The sequence below is a fragment of the Sceloporus undulatus genome, chromosome 3 (assembly GCF_019175285.1).
Source record: "Sceloporus undulatus isolate JIND9_A2432 ecotype Alabama chromosome 3, SceUnd_v1.1, whole genome shotgun sequence".
NCBI lineage: Eukaryota > Metazoa > Chordata > Lepidosauria > Squamata > Phrynosomatidae > Sceloporus > Sceloporus undulatus.
Window position 1 is genome coordinate 98,882,831 of NC_056524.1, and position 22,902 is coordinate 98,905,732.

At 39.2% G+C, this 22,902-nt stretch overlaps 1 protein-coding gene across 3 annotated transcripts in view; it reads right to left on the reverse strand.

Annotated features, from left to right (window-relative positions):
- The window catches only part of GABRA5 (gamma-aminobutyric acid type A receptor subunit alpha5), a 123,278-nt gene that overhangs the window by 94,897 nt on the left and 5,479 nt on the right, over positions 1-22,902 (reverse strand). For all 3 annotated transcript variants that reach the window (XM_042460929.1, XM_042460931.1, XM_042460930.1), the window contains exon 3: positions 178-299. In XM_042460929.1, coding sequence (XP_042316863.1) covers positions 178-299 — 122 coding nt within the window. The remainder of the gene's footprint in view (positions 1-177; positions 300-22,902) is intronic.

Genomic DNA, 22,902 nt, shown 5'->3' on the forward strand with positions numbered 1-22,902 from the left:
ATCACAGCAACTTTATAGCATATTGCCATTGTCAGACATTTATTAATACACAACTCACTAAAAATAGATAGATGGTACACTCTCTCATTTCTATGCAGTAATCAAAAGGAAGAGCCCGCTCTACAGATAAGTGCATTAAACTGCAATTCCAAAATGCATATATTTGCAGCGACATACCTCCCAAACCTGGGCGAAGTCTGTTATCATATCCATCCAACAGACCATCCAGAATCCTGGTGAATATGGTAATATTGTCATTGGTATCATATTTCCCTGAAGATGTTGGCATTTGAGAAAAGCTGTTAAAAGAGGGATAGAAAAGCTATTAAAAGAGGTGGAGACAAGAGAAATAAAACTTTGGGAGAGGGAGCAAAAGGTTTAGAGGTTGCACAAACCTCATGTGCATCAATGACAGGATCTTTGAAGACATTTTTGGACACTCTAGAAACATGTCAGAATTTCTAACAGTATGGAAACAGTATGATGCATGTATCCACATGGGTTACATTCCAAGACCTCTTGTGGACAGTGTTGCCAACAAGCCTAAAATAATTCCCTGGAATTCCCCCAAATTACCCAGAAGGGGGCAGGACTTCTAGGACGGGGGCCGCAAGGCAGTATGGGAAGGCCTAAAGGGGGTGGAACTTCTGGGATGGAGAAGGTAGTTCTTTCATCTGGACTACCTGATCACTTTCTATTGGCTGCAGGTAGAGAGAATGGCCACTGTTTGGGGGGAAAGGTTGAATACCCTGGAAATTCCACGGAAATTTTGCAAACCCGAAAATTAAACAGAAAATAATTAAATTCCCCAGATTACAGGGAATTCCCCAGAAACTGACAACACTGCTTGTGGATACCTGAAAGTGTGGACAATAGGGAACCTTGTCAATTTCAATAAGACTAATTTCAGCCCAAGCATAGACTCACACTGAAGAACCTAGAACTTTTTTTTCCAGTCATGAATAAGTGAAACTGTGGATAACAGATCTGTGGATATGAGGGTCATTCTGTAATTAGTTTAAGTTGCAAAGCACAAGAAAGTAGTGCTGGCATTGATACACTTCTCAAAATTGTTAAAATAGAAAAAAAAAACTTTTCAAAAAAACTAAAAGACCTACCTGACTATAAGTTGACGTCATGTATAAGTCAAGGGCAGATCTGGCGGAGGGGAGCAAAATTATGGATTTTGATATGACCCATGGATAAGTCGAGGGTAAAATCTAGGGGCATTTAAGGAAGAATGAAGCAAAGGAAAATAATGCCAAAGAACTAATAAAATTCTAGCAGGCATAACTGTTTTGGCTCATACTAAAGGCTGGATGGAAGAGAGACTAGAGGGAAGTCAGTGCTTCCAGGACAAATTCCACTCTTGCCTTTCACCAGGAGATGGTTCCCTTTCTTATAAGAGTTAAAGTATAGTATTTATACTTGGATAAATTGGCCTAGGTTTTGGGGGTCACTTTTTAATAAAATTTCTTGGCTTTTTACATGAATATTAAATATATATATATATATATATATAGTACATAGTTGAGCATTCTGTTCCCATGTACTCAGCAGGCTCAGCAGCAGGACATCAGGACGAGAGTGCTCTCCCTCTCATGCTCCCCAGCAACTGGTATACAGAGTCAGGATGCTCTCTAGTGGGAGTTATTTGAGTAGCCTTGGCTTTAACCTCCATGAATTTCTCTATGATCTACACCAGTTTATCCCAGAATATTCTGGCCCCAGAGCTGCCTGAATTCTCCCCCATTCCTTCTGCACCCCCAGAATGACACCAGGTAGCTGTTGAAAATGAGATGTCCAGAATTGATTGCATGGCTGGGTGCCTCATAGTAACCTCAGAGGGACCAACACACACCAGAGGTGGCAGATGGCACAGTGGGACATATGTTTAAACAGTTACTGAGCAATGGTCCAGAGTGCTCTAGATTTTCCAGGAAAATCTGGAGCAAAAAGTAATTGTTTTTAATCTGATTTAAGGGAAGGATAGCCCAGATTTAGTGTGGAACTGGCCTCACATCATGAGGACAGTTCACAATTGAATCAGGGATTTCGCCATGCATTATGAAAAGAGGGCAGGGGGCAGTTCATTTTGCCTATGCAGGCATGTCCAAATTCACTCATAAAGGTGTCCACGCTGAGAGTCATCAACTCCCTCTTGTAGTAGCAAATTCCACATTTCAACTATCTATTGAGTGACAATGTTTCTCTGCCCTAAATCTACCACTGTTTAGCCATAATGGATGATACCAGGATCTAGTATTATTAAGGATGAAAATACTTCCCCATATCCACTCTTTTATAATGCACACTTCTATTCAGCTCTGTCATGTTTCCCATCTTGTAATATTTTTTTACTAATTTAAACACCTTCCAACATTGGAATTTTCCCTTAGATTATTCTGATTTACCCTATTTTGCACCCTTACTCACTGTGCTAAATTATTTTTGAGATAATTGGAACATACATAATGCTCTAACTGCAGTTGCACCATCAGTTGGTTCAGAGACATCAATTTATCTTTTTATTCCTTTTCTAATCATGCTCAAAATGAATGTTGCATCTTTTTTTAACAGCACATTGGACTGAAATATTCATCAAGCCATCCACCACACTTCTGGATTTCCTTTCTTGGTCAGTCACTGACAGCTCTTACCATAAATGGAAGGTTAGGATTTTTCACACTGAAATAACAGCCCAAGCTACCTGCTCTTACATTTTTGCCTAAGTTTCATCTAATCAGTCTCTTATCTAATCTTTAAATTAGTTTAAATCTTGGAATAATCCAATCTTAATCTTCAATTAATACTAATTAGTCTTTTTAAAGATGTATGATATATATAGATATATAGATATAGATATATATATAGACCTGCATTTCCTACTGATCTGTACCAAGCATTTCTAAATTCTTTGTTGTTTTCTCTCCATTGCCATCCTTTTCAGCAACACACCTGCCTGGTTTTTCACTAAAATTCTAAAACCATTAGAATTAATCACATTAAATTACAGAATAATAGCCAATGGATGAAAGATATTATTTCCCAGACTGATTTTGTGCAGTATCAACATCCAATATGAATTAAAATAAAACAAAATCAATAAAATAAAACAAAAAGATTGAATATCTTTATTAGTAAATCGACAGGCACAAAACACATTGTGCAAGCCTTTAAAGCTCTACAGGCATCTTCATCAGGCAAAAGAAGTTTAACAAATTATACAGGAGAAGAAAAGTGGTGGTGTTGGGAGTCACAGGTCTATATTTTGTCTCAGATGTTGTCTCTGCTACAGATTGCTTTTGATGGATCTCAGTGCAGACAGAGAAGCTATTTTTCTCTTGGCTATGGGGGTACTGAGCCAAAGGAAGATAACATGTAAACTCCTTTGTAGGCCTGTGACTCTAACATTGTGACGTTTCTTCTTCTGTATGATTTTTAACTTCTTTTGCTTGATGAAGAGCATTGGAGCTTCTAAGGCTCACATGATGTATTTTGTGCATTTTGATTGGCCAATTAAAGTATCACTTCTTTTGTGCGTTTTGGAATTTATTCCATCTTGCTGCACGGCCAACATGGCTATGCCTGGATATGTCCAAACCACTTGGAAGAACAAAATTTGAGAATTACTGCTTTAGAAGATACCCAAGAGGCCTGCAAAGAGGAGCTCTGACTTATCAGTTCAAATAGATAATTCCAGCCTTCTTTTCATCTTCTGGCCATCTTCATCCTTCCTGTCTCTGTGTGTGTGTTTTTTAATCTCTCTAGGTTTCCTTCTCCCTGAAAAACTTTCTGCCCACTTTGTTCCAGATTTCATCTACTATTTCTTGTGCTTCCCCCTTCCTTGGCCCTTCTGTATCTCTTGCATCCATCTAGGATCTGATTCATAGATTAGTTCAGCTGAAGTCAGCTAAAATTATTCTTCTGCCTGCTCATCTTTCCATCACAGCCCAGGTTTCAGTTACTGTCACAACACTTCTTACAGCACTACAACATTAGATATGTCCATGTCACTTCCAGCAGCTGCTGCTTCCCTTTATCTTTATTCATAAGTAGTGATTCAATAAGAGATAAGCTGTGGGGCCAAAATCCAAGAAGCCCAAGCTCAGAGACATCCTTGCCCTAAAGAATAATTGGTGAGAAGATGTCAGCTGCTATCAACAAGGCCTAGGACACCTAGGACAGGAACCAGGACCTACTAGCCTGGCAGTGAGAACTGTAATATCAATCCATAATTCTTAGAGTTGGAAGAAATCACAAGGTTCATCTAATAACCCTCCTGCCATACAAGTATACACAACAAACCCAACAGTCCTGAAAGATGTCTGTGATCTCTTTTGCCAGAGAGAGAGAGAGAGAGAGAGAGAGATCTTTTAATAGGTGTAGATGGAGGGCATGTCCATGATTATCTTTTATTTTCATTTTCAAATATATTCCTTTTTCAAGTATTATGATTTTTTGTTTTTTTACAATTGTATGGTTTTCTGCAACAACTCTTTTCTATTTTCTACAGCAAATATTACTGTCTCCTTTTTTTCCTACAACAAACATCACAGTACTTCAAATCTTATTATAATGTGTTCTACTATTAAACAACTCATTCTTTACTCTTACACAATGGCACTTATTCTCAAGTAATGTATTCAGCATCAGGGCTGCAGAAACCAACTTCATTTTACTCCTGTACTCATGATGGTGCCATGATTAGAATGTTTTGCATCCTTCTTACTTTCCTTTTTTCAATCAGAGTTGTAAAGGATGTTTTCTGTTTTTTTAGTATCCATATACAGAGCAGCTGAAAACTATGGAATAGTTTTAAGGTGAACATTGAAGAAGAGAAGTGTTAGTTGTTATGAGCTCCACAGCTGAAGCAATACACATGGTTATCTAAAGCCACCCCACCCACCCCTTAATAAGTCCATTAGGTACAGGATCCAAAATTAGTGAGCTTCACCACTGATTATTATAAGGTCACCCTTGGGACTGAATAACTTGTTTATGGTCACTGGTGACTAGTGGCTCCCATTTATTTATTTCAATAATATTCCACCTATCTCCCAAAATGGGAGTCAAAGCAGTTCACAACCCATGCCAGTGAGTTGGAGAATCCACTCCAGATGTTGGCCTGACCTTTAAAGGAGCTATCCATGGTGTTTGAATCCCATCCCCAATACAGGTCCAGCACCTTGTACAGTTTATTTGAAGTGCAGACAAAACACCAGGGTGGAATTATTGCCCACTGAAATGGATGTCACCAATTGCCAGTGCTAACAGTAGAGACAGAGGTCACAAGCTAATTCCAAAACCACACAAGCAAATTTCCATTCCCGTGATGGAAATAACCTTTCCACCTTCCTCACTACATATCTGCTAAATGTGTTCCATAGTTCCCCAATGGTCTGGATTAATTTTGAATGATTCACAATAGTCTGCCAGAGAAAGGGGGCAATAATTCCATCAGTGATGTCCATTCTACAAAGGGATGCCAATTCTATTTGGTCCAGCTCTCTAGGTACAAGCTCACAAATGTGGGAGATGCATCTCCCAGCACTGCCAGTAGACGATACAGTTTCTGAAATGCAAAGCTGGCAGAAGATATTTTGCTATCAGAGCAAAGCAGAAAATGGTGCTTCCTTCCCCTCCTCTCACTCATCCCAGTTAAAATGCATAGTACTATAAGTCAGCCATGTTGTTTAGATACATGAAGCAGAAAATCTCACAGACATATTTTTCCATCATGGTAAATAAAAATAAAAAGACAATTTTTTTAAAATAGTTTTTATTAATTAAAAACAGTACAAACGAGGAAACACAATATACAATATTACAAACTGTAACATACACCCATACAAAATATAAAACCATCCAAGCCCCTACACCCACCACCACCCCGTAAACTACACGAACATAAACGTACAGACGCAAATACAAAACGCAACTTCCTTAGCTGAACCCTTGTTGCTTGATATGAATGATCTATATTCAAAACATACTCTTAATAATCGTTAAGTAACCAATCTAGAAAACTTATTCCACATTCATTAAATCCCAACTGTGTATCCAAACTGATCTCTGCGTTAAATACAATCATATTATAAAGAGCGTTGCCATCCACACTCTCTATTTTTATTGCCCATGTATCTAGTTCCTTAATCCTCCCGCTAATGCTCTACTAACCACCCTCTATAATCCAACGTGTGGCCACTATATCACATAGCATAAATAAATAATACACTCGTATCTTTGTATCAATAGATCTGGCACCCTCATAAATATTTAGCTTTAATCTACAATAGCTATATATCTATTAGGACTCTCTTTTTGATATAAATAGGAAATCCATGGTTCCCAATCCTTTAAAAACTCTGACATTGAGTCTGTTTTCATCAGGCATACTAGTTTGTCCATTTCATACATTTCATATAATTTGATTTTCCATTCATCTATTGATGGAACCTCCTTAGACTTCCAATATTTTGCATAAAGCATTCTAGCCGCGACTATGAACAGAAAAATCAATTTGCCATTTGTCCTTTCCAGTTCCTGGTCTTCTATCATATTTAACAAATACACCATCGGGTCGGGAGACATTGTAAATTTAAATATCTTTTTCATTTCTCTGTGAATCCTCTTCCAATATTGTTTGGCCTTATCACATAACCACCAGCTATGCAAGTAAGTCCCTAGTTCCTTTTGGCATTTCCAACATAAACCCTCCGTGCCCTTGTACATTTTAGATATCCTGTGTGGGGTTAAATACCACCTGAAGATCGACTTATAACAGTTCTCTTTAAGTTCTACATTATTTGTAAATTTAATTCTTTTTTTCCATGTTCTTTCCCACTGCTCTAGCCTTATACTTCGGTTCAAGTCTCTTGCCCACACAATCATATATTCTTTGACAACCTCCGCTTCCATTTCCATTCCCAGAATCATATTATAAAAATTGGATATTACTTTTATTTTAGAGCCACCTGTGATCATTTTTTCTAGCTCTGGGATAGCTAATGTAAAACCTATTCCAGTCTGGTCATTTTTAAATCTCTCGTACAACTGTCTGTAGGAAAACCAGTTGATGGCAAAACCCTCATTACTAATCTCTTCCTGCGTTTTAATTTTCTCTTTACCTTGATCCATTTTGATGATATCCTTATACGTAATCCATCTATCCTCACTATACACTTCCCTCTTCAAAAAGGCCTCACCCGGAGATGCCCATAAGGGTATCTTTGGGCACCATCTTCTTCTATATTTTGCCCATACCCGCAATAATGTTTTACGGACGTAATGGCAATTAAATTCTCTGTCTACTTTAACTTTTTCATAAAATAAGTAAGCATGAAGACCGAATTTTAGCCCAAAGCTTTCCAACGACAGCATTCTATCTTTCTCCAATTTAAACCAGTCAAGTAACCAATCGAATACACAAGCATAAAAGTACCATTTAAAATTAGGGAGACCCAGACCACCTTTTTCCGTCTTATCCTGCATAATCTTCATTTTAATTCTAGGTTTTTTATTTTGCCAAACAAATTTTGAAATATCTTTTTGCCAATCTTTAAATACCGAATCCTTCGTAATAATAGGAATGTTTTGGAATAGAAACATCAATTTAGGGAGTATTGCCATCTTTACTACTGCTATCCTACCAAGCCAGGAAATTTGTAGATGCTGCCACCTCTCCAGGTCCCTTTTAATTTCTTTCCATACCTTTATATAGTTATTTTGATATAATTCTGTGTTCTTCGTCGACAGAGTGATCCCTAAATATTTTACTTGCTTTTTCCTTTGGAAAGCTGTTATCTTCATGATTTTTTCTATGTCTTTGTCTGGGATATTCATAGTCAACATCATTGTTTTTTTCTGATTAATCCTATACCCTGATACTTTACCATATTCCTTAAGAATCTTCATGAGGTGGTCTGCACATTCCGAAATATTAGATATGGTAAGGACAATTCTAACACTTTAAATAGCTGTCTGTTTCAGGCACAATTGGCTGTCTGTTTCTGGCACTCCAAATTTGATATGGTGGGCAGAGGGGAGTGTAGAGGTCACTTCACCCTTTCTAATGCCAGGACTAGCCATACTAAAGCTCCGCTATAGCTATATGTATGGGAGTTTTTCTTTTAATTTTTTCCTTGAACATTTTCTTTGGACAATATCACTCCCTAAAAGGAACTTAAAATTTTATTAAGTATTGAGATGTGGTTTTAAGTTTTTATCACATGAAAAGAGCCTATAAAATAGCATCTAACTATTGTATTATGTGTGGTTGAAGTGATAAAACCTGGACAGATATTTAGAAATTTAAAACCAACATGCCAGTGAATGCAGACCAGAGAGGGAAAACAACTGAAGTACTTAACAATTTCAGCTAGTCAGACTGAAACATGGAAGAAACTGAAGCCTTTGTGCAAAATAAGATAGCTTATTTTACCCCAATGAATGGGAAAGCATGTACTTTTCTATAACGGGCACACTGAGACTGAGAACAACTCATGATTCTTTTCTAACCTGACACTCTTCCACTCCCAACACTGCATCGAGGCAATTATATTATGTAATATAGCATAAACTAAAGCCACTGCATTGGAAAGCTACCTAAAAATAAGAAATCAAAAGAGTTACTTTGAAAGAGACTGTATGTACCTGGACAGTCTGGAAGTCTGCCAGTGAATTATCCTTTATTACTCAAACTATAATGGCTTTGTAGGTCTTTGGTGCAATTTTGATTCTATTTAAAGCTGCCTATAAAGAACTAACTTTAAAAATAAAATAGAAAAAGGAGGAGACTGCGGAGTCTGAAGCTATCGATTCAGTTATTTCCACCATTCAGTGTGGCTTCGTATTGGATGCCTCGCCATCAAACTCCCAGAATAGTACTATCTCCCTAGACACATATTCACAATCCTGCCCATATTATCTCAAAAGCTCTGAACCAAATAGTAATGGAGACAGTGATGCTCAATGTGGAGAAGGATTTGGGTCGCTTTGTGAGTGATATCAGCTCACCTCCCTACTTAATACAAATTTTGTTTTTGCTGAATGTGTTTTTTACAGTGTCAGTGAAGCTGAGCTGAATGCACTACTCAATCAGTTGAATAATACACATTCTATTGATGCTGAATCAGCACCTGTTTACTTGTATGAAATGTGTGCTGTTTGCTTTTTTAATTTTTCAAAGATCTTTTATTTCAGAAAAATTACTCAGCCCAAAGTTAACATAACCTGGTTCTGACTGTCAGGTACCATGACAGACTAGGTAAAGGTCCTGGGTAAATACAGCACCAATTATACTTGTGTAACAAAACAATACCACTAGGCATCTCTAAATGCACTTGGGAATGTAGTGATTGTGACTCTGAAACCTCTGTTATTGAAGATAATTTCCAGCTGCTGTTTTTTAAAATAAAAAAAACACATTTAATTTCTTAAACCATTTGGAAAATCTCTTCCAGGCCACTTTATGCATTACTTGTTTCAAACACATACAAAATGACTGCATAAATCATATTATCTTTATATCTAAAGAGTTAGAGAAGCATTTTAACAGGTAGTTGCTCCATGTTCCCACCCCAAGACCATACTAAACATGTAGTAATGACAAGCAAAGCCAAAGCTTAGAATCACCTGAAGCTGCAGAGACTGCTAGAAAAAGCAGCCCAAGAAGGTTAGCATCATGGGACAATTTGTACATGTCATCCTTAATCTTCTTGTACAGAGTTGGTCCATTTCCCCCCACTACACTCTTGTCATGTGGCTGATCTTTTGGATCATTGATAATGCTGTGTTGCAAGTTATTACTGCACTTTGTGTCACAGACATGCTGACACATATTAGCAAACCTTCATTTCAAAAGCATAAAAAGGCAAAGCTAGAAGTGACAATTTAAGATCTTACCATCCATTTGCATCTGTGATATATCCCTCCAATAATTTAGAAACCACGCCCCCAATGTATTTTGTGATGATTAAGCCACTTTAGCCTCTATGTAAAGTTGGTGGCACCACCAGGTCTCAGGAAGACCTGGATGAGATGCCTGGAAAAGAAGGAAGACCCATGTTCCAAGGACAGCCTGGAGTATACTAGCCCTGTAGCCACCCTTTTAGGCACAGTAAGGGAACAGAAGGTGTCAGATCTTCCCACAGATCTGGAACAACAGCTAACTTTTTAAAAATTGTTTTAATGTAGTTGTACCCTGTTTCTGCTGAAGAACATGCTAGACATCATCCAGACTGCCTGCACCAGAACTGGGGTTTGGAATATGCATTATTTGAACAATACAACATTAGAACGGGGACAGAGGGGGGACAGGCCTTTTAGCCCATGTGAACAAAGTCTTTGTCAGATAATAGGAAGTTTGGCCACCACTGAGCAGGCTCTGGTACACGACCAGCCTTTCCTGTTAGCAACCTCCATCCAATCTAGCATGGAGATTCATGCCTGATCTTTGACAGGAGGGTTAGACAAGTAAGCAGGAGGCAGCACAAGGGTGGGTAGGTACTACTTGAGTGCTGACCAGGGCCGACTCATCCATGTAGGTGAACTAGGCAGCTGCCTAGTGCAGCAAAATTTAGGGATGGCTTGGTGGATTTTTTCGTTTTTTTTTTGTGTAATTAAACAATATTAAAGTGAAAACTCACTACAAAATGAGATGTAAAAGCAAGCTACCATATGACAGTTTCTTTGTACAATGGCCAAAACATAAATGTGCACCTCCCTGTGTCTGTGATACGGTCACATAGTACATCATCCACCTTCTGCAAGTGCCTTGAATGTAACCTCAAGCTCAACAGCCCCCTCTCCTCTCGCCATGTTTAGCTTTATGTCATGTTTAGCTTTAACAAACGAAACAGCGGAAATCAAGGGGTGAAAATAATTATGAGGGGTGACAGGGGGTGCCCAAATATTTCTCACCTAGGGTGGCCAAATACCTAGAGCCAGCTGTGGTGCTGACTGTCAAGGCAGATGGGGAGAGGGCATGCTGTTCAAAGGAGCTCCTGGCCTATTGCCACCACCACCTCCTTTTATTCGTTTTGCCTTTGGATATGCAGTTTATGTAGCAAATATCCTAGCTATGTCCACTATCTTCCTTTCCCAATCTGATTCTCTGAACCCCAGAGATACTGTGAAGTTTCGCTTTGCAGCAGTATTGCAAAGATAGGAGAGTTAAAAAAAAACACACACACATACAACCAGAAAATAACACTGGAACAAAGGGGCTCTCTAGACTTTGGGGTTCTAGATCCAATTCTCACAGCACCACTGTCTCTCAAATGATTATCTAACTCCATCCTAAATCTCCAGCTTAAGTAGAAGTGATCTATTTTTCCATAATAAAATACTGTACAGAATTTTGGTGGATATATGCAGAGTGTTGATTTAGAATAGGGAAGGAGTTCATGTGGCACCTAGACTGTAATTCCCAGCATTTCTCAACCTTGGCTATGCTGGCTAGGGGCTGCTTTGGTTTGCAATCCAACAACAAATAGAGAGCTACATGATTCACACCTCTGTTGTAGCAAAATGGACATAACATTTCTTTCCCCAATGAAAATATTAGCTATATGTGATAAAAAAATTTCCAAAAGATAACACAACAATGCAACATCAAACAGAATATTTTCTCATCAGTTGAAGACATGGCATAGCAATTGTATCCCAGGACTGACTCCCTGAACACAGCAGCACTTTACTTCATCCCAGGATGGAGTGGATTGGGTTCAAACCCTAGTTGGGAATCATTCCCAGTTTCTTTCTGCTGCAGAATTTAGCATTCACCAATTCCCCTGTATCTTATCCTACAAGAACAGTTCTGTATGGACTTGATGCTGATTGTACCAAGGAGGAAAAGTAGACAAGAATCACCTGTGAGAAGAGGCATCCTTGAAAACTGAAGATATATTGCTAATGGTGGTGTTTTCTCTATCTGTTCAGTCTAGCAGCAATTAATGCAAACCTCCTTTTGAGTGATGACTGGAAGTTTTTCTTTTTTAAAAAAAAATCAGAATTTATTATATTTGGACCCTGTACAGAGATCAATGCAGCATTTTAGCATCACCTCAACTCTGTGTATGAACATTTTTGTATTTGCCTGTCATGGAGCTGAGAAGGATGAGGAGCCTGCCTGGGGGAAAAAAGGTGTCAGTCCTCACCCAGCACCACAAATACATCTGAATGCACACATTTTTAAAAATAAATAAATAAATAAAGCGTCAAGTATTCAAAATATCTCTGTCTGGATGGGTGAACCCATCAGTTTCCACATGCATTTTTAAATCCCCAAATGTCAGATTTCTGGATAATTTTTCAAAGTTCTTTCTGGAAGTACTTATCAAGAAGAGGAATCAAGTGAAATTTTTATTCGCTGTTGTTAAGGGAAAATTAAACTGTATTTCTGGATTTCACACTGCAGTCATCATATTCCTCTTGTTACCTGTTCTGTAAGTTCATGACATGGAAACAGGAGATATGTATACAGTAACAGGAAGGGGCTGGTTTATGTGAACAGAGAAAGCAATTTCATCAGATACAAAAGAAAGTCTTGGGACTATTTAGAATTATTGGATTATGAAAGACTATAAAGCTTCTCATGTGAAATATTTAACACACTAGTAAATGTACCATGGAGAATTCCACATCAGGCACTGCACCTACTAAACCTCTTCCATTTCTGTGATTAAAAGTGATTGACTTCTGACATTAAGTTCAGTGTAGGCCCTGAAACAAATCTTTATTCTTACAGATACGGATTACAATCATATTTCACGCTCCCGGAAACAGAAAACTCACAGACTTAGGAAAGTAGACATTTTTGCAATTCTCTCATGACTGTCTCCATCCAGCACAGAGACACTGCCAGAATGCTCTGAAAATTATTACTCTTTTATTATTTGTTCACTGCATAAATTTGTTACTATGTCTCTGAACTGAAGCAAAGCAAAAAAAAAAGAGTTTGAGGTAATATTTTAAAATATCTTGTTAAATGGGGGTATGGCTTCAGACAGATTACTCTTCTGAAACAAGAGAAAGGTGGTTTTGGTGAAGCATTGTTCTCACAGAGTACACATATATTTCTTTCCTAGTGGTACTTCTGATGAAACATTTTGCAGGTTTTTTAACTGCTTAAAAATCTGCAAAAAAAAATTCACCAGTCTACACATCATGAGCTATGATCCTTCATTAAAGTCCCTGAAAAAGTATTGTGTCTTGGTAAACAGTGTTGTGTAGTGGTTAAGGCAGGAGTTCCCAACCTGGGGTGCCCACATCCCCAGGGGTGCAAGATAAAATTTCAAGGGGTTTGACAAAGATGAGCTTGTGCCCTTGAGTGATGAATCATGAGTCATCACTCAACTTTTTCTGAATGAATTAGAATCTAGTTGGTCAATGTTAATGCACCGAGTTAAAAGCTTATTTTTTAAAGTTCAGCTTGTTTACCCACATCATTGTATGTCATTCAGTTTGTGGTTCAAAAATTAGAAATTAGAGCTCTTCATCTTCAAATGTTATGCTACTTCTGTAAGGGGTGTGAACATTAATTTAACATTTCCTAGGAATGTGGGGCATAGAAAAGCTTGGGAATTACTGGGTTAGGATGTTGGATTTAGGGTAGAAATAATGTGGTTTGACACCACTTTAAATGCAGTAGCCCTATCCTATGGAATCCTGGGATTTATACTTTTACATGGTCTTTAGCTTTCTATGCTAAAGAGTACTAGAGCCTCAGAAAACTACAAATTCCAGTATTCTGAAGGATGGAGCCATGGCAGTTCCAAGTGGTGTCAAACTGCATTATTTCTACAATGCAAAGGCACCCTTAGGTATGGGAGACCCAGGTACAAATTTCCACTCAGCCCTGAAGCACATGAACTTGAACTAATTACTATCTTTCAGCTTAATGTTTTTATAATTGCTATATTGGCTTGTTGTTACCCACCTTGATCCTTGAAAGGGAGAGGCAAGATATAAATAAATATAGGGTGTCTTTGTACATTATTATTAATGTACCTCCTACAACTATTGTAACAACAAAGTGAAGGGAAAGAACCATGTACACTCCAGTCATCCCTGACCACTGACCATGCTAGTTGGAAATAATGGAAGTTCTAGTTCCAAACATCTGGAAGGTACAAAGTTGCATATCACCAATGTAATGTGCTTTGAGCACACATTCTGAGGGAGCCAGGCCCTGATATATTGCTAATTCTTTGACTTCTTTCTCTGAGTTCAAAAATCAACACACACACAAGAGGTGCTGGATTGACACACCTGCAAGTGAAGGCACTGTTGCAGTAGAACTGAATATTTCCTCCTTGAGTCTTACTGTAAATCTAAATCCAGGCTGTAAGGCAAATGTATATACTCAGCAGCTGAGCTTGAGGAAATTGCTATCATACTGGCTAAGGTATTCTAAGCATTTTAGTCCAAAGAAAGGAACTCCTTGTAAGCTCTGCAGTTTAACATCTGTGCCACTCAGTGCTATTATTGCAATAAGAATCTTGAAGAATAGAAGTGGACAGAATTAAGCCCTGGGGCCACATGTAGCCCCCAAACCTTATTTTGCAGCCTTCAAATTCCTCTCAGACCACCTATTTTCTGGCCAATGTGACCCTCCCCCCTTCCATTTTCTGGAAGCTATCAACAGCACTGTTTTGCTCTTTACATAGGTTGCAGCTCTTCTTCCCTCACTGTTTACAATAAAAATTAACATTATTTTTTTTAATCCAAAGTGAAATTTCAAATGTTTCTAGTGTTGTTTGTTTGAAAAAAAATAGCACTTTTGGCAGACCATGAGCTTCTCAGGGCAGGTGTACATTGGCCAGAATATTCCAGGCTACCCCTGATGTATTCTGGCCTCAAGCTTCCCCAACTTCCTCCTGTTACCTGCTCATTCCAGATTGATGGCAGGCAGTCTTCTACACAGTATCCTGCTGTGCTGCTTGCCAGGGAGTCATTGCTGCTGAAGCCAAAAACAAGATGCCCAGCATTGATCACATGTCTGGGCACTTCTTTGAGACCTCAGAGGAGTGACTCGGACCAGTGGTAGCAGGTAGCACAGTGGGACACTGTGTTGACAACTGCCCACCCTCACTCTTCTGGAAAGGCCCAGAGCAAATTGTGAGTTATTTAAAACATGTTAAGGGACAGAGGGCCCAAATTTGGTGAGGGACTATACATGTGGACAGTCTGGAGAATTGGGATTTTGGCCCTGCATCATCTGGACAGAGCGAAATGTGGGTGGGGGAAGCCAGAGCAATTGGCCCATGTGGAGATGCCCTCAGAGGGTCTTGGGGCTGAATCCTGGTGCCAGACCCACCCAGCTATCTCATCCTTCTTAAAGAGGGATTATTTTTTTAAACTGACCTTCAACCTGATGCTGAATATTTCATTTACAGGAAAATAAAGAAACCATACATATAGAAGCAAAATCCACAAAATATATCGATCAATATGATAGCTGCTGACTAATTGCACGAGCTCTTACTCTGCCCCTCTAACCAGCCTGGTCCCTGCTATACTATTTTACTCATACCTTCCAACTCTCCTGATTTGGTAGAGACAGTCCTGATTAATACTTTGCCATCCCATTATTTCGGATTTTTTAATGTCCCAGTTTTTATTTTCTCTTCCCATTTTCCACTTTTGGCTTCAGCTTACTTCAGTGGCTACAAACTGAATTCAAAGTGCAAAAGTAGTTCGAACTCAATTAAGTCAGCAGGAATGCGAAGAGAAAAGAAGAGAGGAGAGGAGAGGAGAGGAGAGGAAGGGGTGGTATCTTGGCCCGTCCTGTAGATTCAGGCAAAAGCAAACTGCTGTGCCTAATGTTGCTTGGCCAAGTTTATCAATTTTTGATCTGTTAAACATTAGAAAGCATGTAGGTTTCCAACTATACCTCCAGTTCATTTTCCCCCAGTCTAATGTCCTCCTATCAGTATGTACCTCCTATCCACCCTGTTCACTGGCCATGACAATCTGACCTAGATAAAAGAGTAGGGGGCGCGCTTATCAAATTGAGTATGGAGCATGCTTGTTTTCTGCTGCTCCAGAATATAAGACCCAGAGCAAAGGATGCAAGCTACAGTAAAAGTGATTCCACCTCAACAATAGAGGAACTTCCTGACTATAATAGCTGTTCGACAGTGGAATACATTCCCTCAGAGAGTGGTGGAGTCTCTTTCCTTGGAGGTCTTTAAACAGAGACAGGATGGCCATCTGCCAGGGGTGTTTTGAGTGGGGTTGGACTGGATGGCTCTTGTGGTCTCTTCCACCTCAATGATTCTAAAGTTCTATGATCTGATAGGACTTGTAAGTCTGAAACCTCTGGAGTGCAGAAAGAAGAAAGCTACACTAATAGTTCAAATTTTACACCCACATATTATATATTTTTTAAAATTAGCATGGCTGCTTCACTCTCAGACTGACAGTACAGATTGAGGCTGCCTTATCCAAAATGCACGTGAAGAGGCTGCAGACATGCAGATTAAGCTCTAGTAGATGTTGTGGTAGCTTCCTATTTGTTTTAGGAGTGTCATTGGAGTTTGCTGAGATTAAGAAACAATGGTTGATTCCAAATTTTGGGAAATAGAAAAATCCAGTCAGAGCTGTTTCTGTCTTTAGGTTAAATGGGTACATCTCTTGAATATGAATGTTTCACAAGGCCATGGTGTAGAACAGAATATCTACACAGGGCTGGGGAACTTGTAGAAGCAGAAGAAAATAAACACATCCAATGAAAGATGTAGAAAGGAAAAACAAATTCTCAAGAAGTATAAAAGAAGAGTTCATTTCACAGGTTAGCCCAATTTATTTCTGGCTGAAACGCATCCATCTCATTTCTCAGATCTCGTATCTGTCCAGATGTTGTTGGATTATAGCCCCCATACCCCTGACTATTGGGCAGCTGGGTGTGGATGTTGGATCTGTATCCCAACAACATCTAGAGAGCCACCAGTTCTTCATCCCTGACCTAGCACATGAAAAAAACGCAGCACATGAATATTTGATTTAGCTCTGCATTTGCATTGAGAAATGGGAAGCCTGTCAAGGAAGACAGACTACTTGTGCTCTCTCATCACAATGAACTCTTCTGTGAGCCTCCAATACTTTATGCAGAAAGAAACAGATCTGCAGACCCTTTATAGAATCTCTTTGTTCACTGCATGCAGCAGAATTCTTGGTAGGCTTTCTGAAGGCAGGAGAAAAGCCTCCCTTCTTCTGAGTGCAGCGAGTTTTCCCAAGGTTCAGAGCCACAATTATGCTGTTTTATGTAACAATGCCCACAAAGCTAATAAAAGACAGTCGCTGGATGGCGGTGCTTCAGCATGTGCATCCTGAGCCATTGACTGCTGCATGTTCCAAAGAGGAAACTGTATTGGTCTGTTTCAGCAAAGCCAATGAAGAGTCTTGGGGCACAGATAATCTGTTACAACAAATCTCCTAATTCTTGGGATGACAAAAGACTCTTTGGTCTTCTCTGCATGGGCCAGGATACTACAGGTGCAGCCCAGAGTATCCTGTACCTGCAGCTGCCCTGAGCTGCCTAAGTTATTTCAGCCTTTGTTTTCACACTACAGCAGCTGTCTGCACATGCATCCCATTGAACGACCCTGTGTATCCACTGATACCAAGGGTCACTCACTTCTGAGGTCAGAACAAGGCACTCAGTGATGGTCACATGGCTGATTGCCTCATTCTGACCTGAGAACAAGTGACCCACAGCTGTGGTGGGCATGCTGGGCAGCCAAGTGGGACACCCATGCAAATAGCTGCTGCAACATGGGAGTGAAAGACTGTCAATCTTCCTAGAAGATCCAGAACACCAAATTATTCCATTTTAAGTGTGTTTTACCTTATTCTGGTGTGGAATGTGCTGGATGTTATCCTGACTGCCCACATCAAACTGGGGTTTGGAGCGTGCCCAAATGGGGTAAAACAGGCCTTTTGGCCCATGCAGATAGGTCTTTGTTGCATATTGAAGAAATATTGATGGAGTACATAGAGCCCCCTCACCCGCAAATATTTCTTCATCCATTTCTGTATGTGTGGCTTTTCCCTATGATCTCCTGTAATTGGGATTGTCTGTGCAAAGGATCTCAGTGGAAATGCCTGCCAGAAAGAATTTTGTGGAAAGCTTCCCGGGTCCCATTCCCTGTATTTGCAAATGGCTATCCACTACTTCAAAATGCAATTAAAACAATGCAGTGCCAGTTCTGGATGAGCTTTCATGGATTTTATTGGGCAGGATGGGAGATGAGAGGAACTCTTTGTGTACAGATGAGTGATGTAGTAATCACACCTGCTCAAATTTGGGTAAATGGCTATCCGTTTTTGCCACAGCCAGTACATCCCACAAAAGCCTTTTCTGTTCTTTGGAAGCAAGAAATATATTACACTATGCTCAGGTTTCATATGAGTGGAAAGAGTTAGGATGATGCTCAGGTTTCCCTTTGGTAGGGTTGGGATGTGTGGAAGGATGTCCACCCTGAAAGGCCTCATTCCACTTATGGAGAACTCTATGGGCAAGAGATCTATTGGCCATAATGGCTCTGCATTCTGGAGGCAATGCAGAGACAGTCTTGATTCTACTGGATGCAGAGGCTATCCATTCCACTACACAGTCCAGGACTGGGCCTCTCAACTAGGGCAGCCTACTGCGATTGTAGTTAATTCCACCTCCTTGGAACAAGGGACTAGTATAATTCCAAAAGGAAAATACCTAAGCCATTACCTCATTCCTAACCTAGGTGGCATGAGCTGGCAAGGCTTCACAGGTAATAGATTATCTGCTACTTAACTTCCTCCTTCCCCTGCCATGTTTATCATTACTGACAACTTCATATTGCATGCTATTTATATATTATTTTAAGATTTTCATGATATCAGAGATCGTTGACGGTGTGTGGAAATTCCTTATACAGATTTCCTAACATTTAAGTAAAGTTTAAATTATTTTGGGGAGAGATTTCTCTATTCTTAAAGTTTTAACTAGAAATCAGCATTTATTTTTTTAAAAAAAAATAGTTTCAACACAGTCCGATTTCAAATTTACAAGATATTCTATCACAACTCTACTTTCCCAAGTACTGATTCATTTCTAGGATGGATGTTTTACTTCTTGGACAATAAAGAGTATCCTAGTGGCCTGCAGATAATTTAGCTGCACAATACTTGATGAAATCAGGTGCCCTTGTTGAATTCTACAGTGACTAGGAAAATCATATAGTGAAGCACTTTGAAGTCTATTGGATTTTAGTTTACTACTTTTACAAAATACACCATAAAACAAAAAGTAATTACAGAAGTGCCTAGTTGTGACAAATGGCCACAATAGGTGTCAAACAACTACACTGAAAACACTGCTTAAAATTCTTGGACCAAGCCTTATGAAGATTTATATGGCATTCCAAAGGAATCCCCAAACATTTCACAAGCTAGTTACTAAACTGCAGCTAAACGAGGACAGAATTTGTTTGCTACATTATGCACGCTTTCACACACCCCTGCATTGCCGAGGAAGAGAGTTGAGCATTGGAACAGTCTACAGCCAACATTGCAGTGAATTTGGAACCAACCCCTGCAGTTGATTATGGGGATTTGTTTGGCAAATCTTACCTATTTAAAAACTGCTTTTACTAAAACCTTACGGACAAATGGCATAATGCAGAATGATTGCCACTCTGCTGAGTTCGTGTAGTGCTTAAAAGCCCCACTTTCTTACAGTTCATTGAGAAAAGCTTTATCTAGAAACATAAAACAGGGAATTTTTTTTCTAGTTTCATTTCAGTACTCTATGGTATTAGATCAGATTGCATTCAGCTCATAGGCTGGTATATAAAGCTGAGAGCCTGGGAACTCAAGCATAAATTCCTTCAATTTTGCACCATCCTCCTATCAGCCAGAGGTAATAATTAGAAGTGGAACTACAACCCAGAAGCCTCCAGGTCTCAAGTGAATCCAAAGAGCCAATCTCATAGTACCTGGAAATTTGTTCTTGAAGCTGGCATACCTTCAAACTTTTCAAAGATGAAAAATGGGACACAGATGTGGTCACAAAGGCAACATGTATTAATGAAGCTAGTTTACTTTTGCCTGAGCTGACTAAGAGATCAAGATTGTCCCTCTGCTAAGTTGGCTGTAAACTACTTTTGCACTTCGAACTCACTCTGCAGCAGCTAAAGTAAGTTGTGGACAAAGGAGAGAAATTGGAGGAGGAAAAAGAAACTGGGATGTTTTAAAAGGAGATAAAAAATGGGATGATAAATTATGACTGTTTCTTCCAAACTAACACAGTTGAAGAGTATGTGTTTGTGTACCCACCCCAGGTTATTGCCAATTGCTGGGCCCAAGTGCTTGGTAATAACATTTAAAAATTTCTTTCCACCTCACATTCCTTCTTTGTCCCTGGAAAGAACAGATGCACAAGATGGCATCTAGAATTTGTGCCATGAATTCACTGATCAGTTTAGGCATCCTAACTTACTCAAATGAATCAAATTGCACTTTGGTCTAAAAAGCTTCAGCTAGCAACTCTGACACATTTCCTTGTGCAGATGGAATGATTATGAAACTACTTTAAGTTTGCAGTCACAAAATGGTATGAATGAGACTTGACATATTACCACACTCCTGTGTTTGGGCCAAGCTCTTCAGTGTCCTATTCACAATACACTTGCATTAAGTGAGATTCTGTTGGCTTCACACCATCTCCTTTGCTCTGGTCCATTGTGGTCTTAAGAGTAATGAGTAGGATATTCCACAATTAGGCTAAGTCTTTCTTTCAACCCTCTGCACCTATTATATATTCTTGTTTTCTCAGCACCTTCAACCACCATAACACTTCTTCCCCTGAAAGAATAGAAATACGTGTCATGGTCTCCTAGGCAACTAGACCTACAAGCTACTTTTAAGTTGAGATAAGTAATGCCACTGGCACAAATCGTAGTTGCCCCAGCAACCCAACAGTGCCAGGGCTACTTGGGATTTCTTCTTGGTTCTGTTGCAGCTCATCTGAGTGCCTCCCAACTTCGATGCTCTTTCCCCACTAAGGACTCCCAAGCATTTCTACTAAGATAGTAATGGTAGGGTTTTTATCAGCATTCAGTTGTCTGACTTCATTTGATGAAAAACTGAAAAGGATGGATCAAATGTAATGAAAAGATTTGGGGTTTTTCACATGTAAGACACCGAGGTCAAAAGGACTACAACATCTGTCTTGTTTGCCATCTGCATCCTGCTGTTTGATATGTCTTTATTAATATGTTGTTTTTATTTTTTACAATAAGATTTCTGCTAAGCCATGGTAAAAATTATGACAATGCTTATTAAAAATCCAAAACTCCTAAATATTTGTTGTTGCTGAAAGTGAAATTTAAACTAAAATCTGTCATTATTGAAAGAAACACACAGTAGGGATTTCTCACCATGAGTAACAGAATAACACTCCAACAACCCTAAGTTTTTTTAAACATATTGTAAATACTTTATGTTATCTCACAAAAATTAGGACGTACCAAATGAATTATGTGTCTTTTACAGGATGCATCTTTATGGAATACAATTAGAAGATGCAGCCTAATAACAACAATAACAATAATAGTGATGACACTGAGCCTTTAAAAAACTAAAACAGATTATAACACTTTATATTATCAAACAGTTAAAATTCCATACATGGCTGCCTGGAAACAATTCAAACTGATACTGAACAACCTCATAAAGTAGACCAGTTTTATTCCCATATTTTACATGGAGAACTGAGACTCTGAGATGAAACTTTGTCCAAGGTCACCTAATACATTAAAGGTTTCAGAAATACCCAACAAAGAATTAAACAAAAGGCTGTTTGTTTATCCTCAAAAGAAAAATGACTTTATTTCCCTAAACTGTGAGAGGAGGGAAAGGTTCTTCAGAAATGTTTTTATTTTAGTGCCCTCTGCCACAACAGTGTTTTTATTACCTTCAGTTCACCCTACAGCTTGAAAAGTACTCCAGCCAGTCTTTCCTCCAGGTGATTTATACAGTGATGCTGACTTTGTGATCCCTGGAGTACCAAAGTACACGCCTGACTCTGCTTAACTGGGAATGGGTGAGCACTTGCCTGCTTAACCCATAAATCATTTGAACTACTTGACAATTCAAGACAAGAACTCAAGAAGTCTCTGTCATGGTAGTGGTGTGTGTTTTAAGCCAACACCTCTGAACAGACAATTGGCTTGACTCTTAGGGTAATCCCAAGGCATTTTTAGTAACTGAGATGGAACAGTATGCTGCACTGCTCCTCAGAGTTTGGGAAAAAATGGGATTGCAGTTCCTAACCCCCTAATCTAAGTCTTTCAGTCCCCGAAAACCAAGTTTCCCCAGCTCTGCCACCCACCTAAGTCACAGAAAGGGTTAATTTATACAGTATTTAAAACAACCAATATGTAGAGACTAACTGAAAGAAAGAAGTTGGCAATATGAGCTTTGGTAGACTTCAGTCTACTTCCTCAGATGCAGTGAGCTAGTGTGATGTAGTGGTTTGAGCACGGGACTATAGCAATAGCAATAACAAATACATTTCTATATTACTTATCAGTGCACTTAAGCACTCCATAAGCAGTTTACAATGTGTGTAAACTAACTGACCCCAACAAGTTGAGTACTCATTTTAGTGACCTTGGAAAGATGCATGCCTGAGTCGAGCCTGAGCCCTTGATTGGTATTGAACTCACAACCTTGCAGTTTGTGAGTGGCTGCAGCTCATGCATTTAACCACTGTGCCGCCAGAGCTCCAGACTTTGACTCTGGAGACAAGGATTCAAATCCCTGCTCAGCCATGGAAACCCATTGGATAATCTTGGGTAATTCATACACTATCAACCTGAGAGGAAGGCAAAGGCAAACCCGCTCTGAACAATT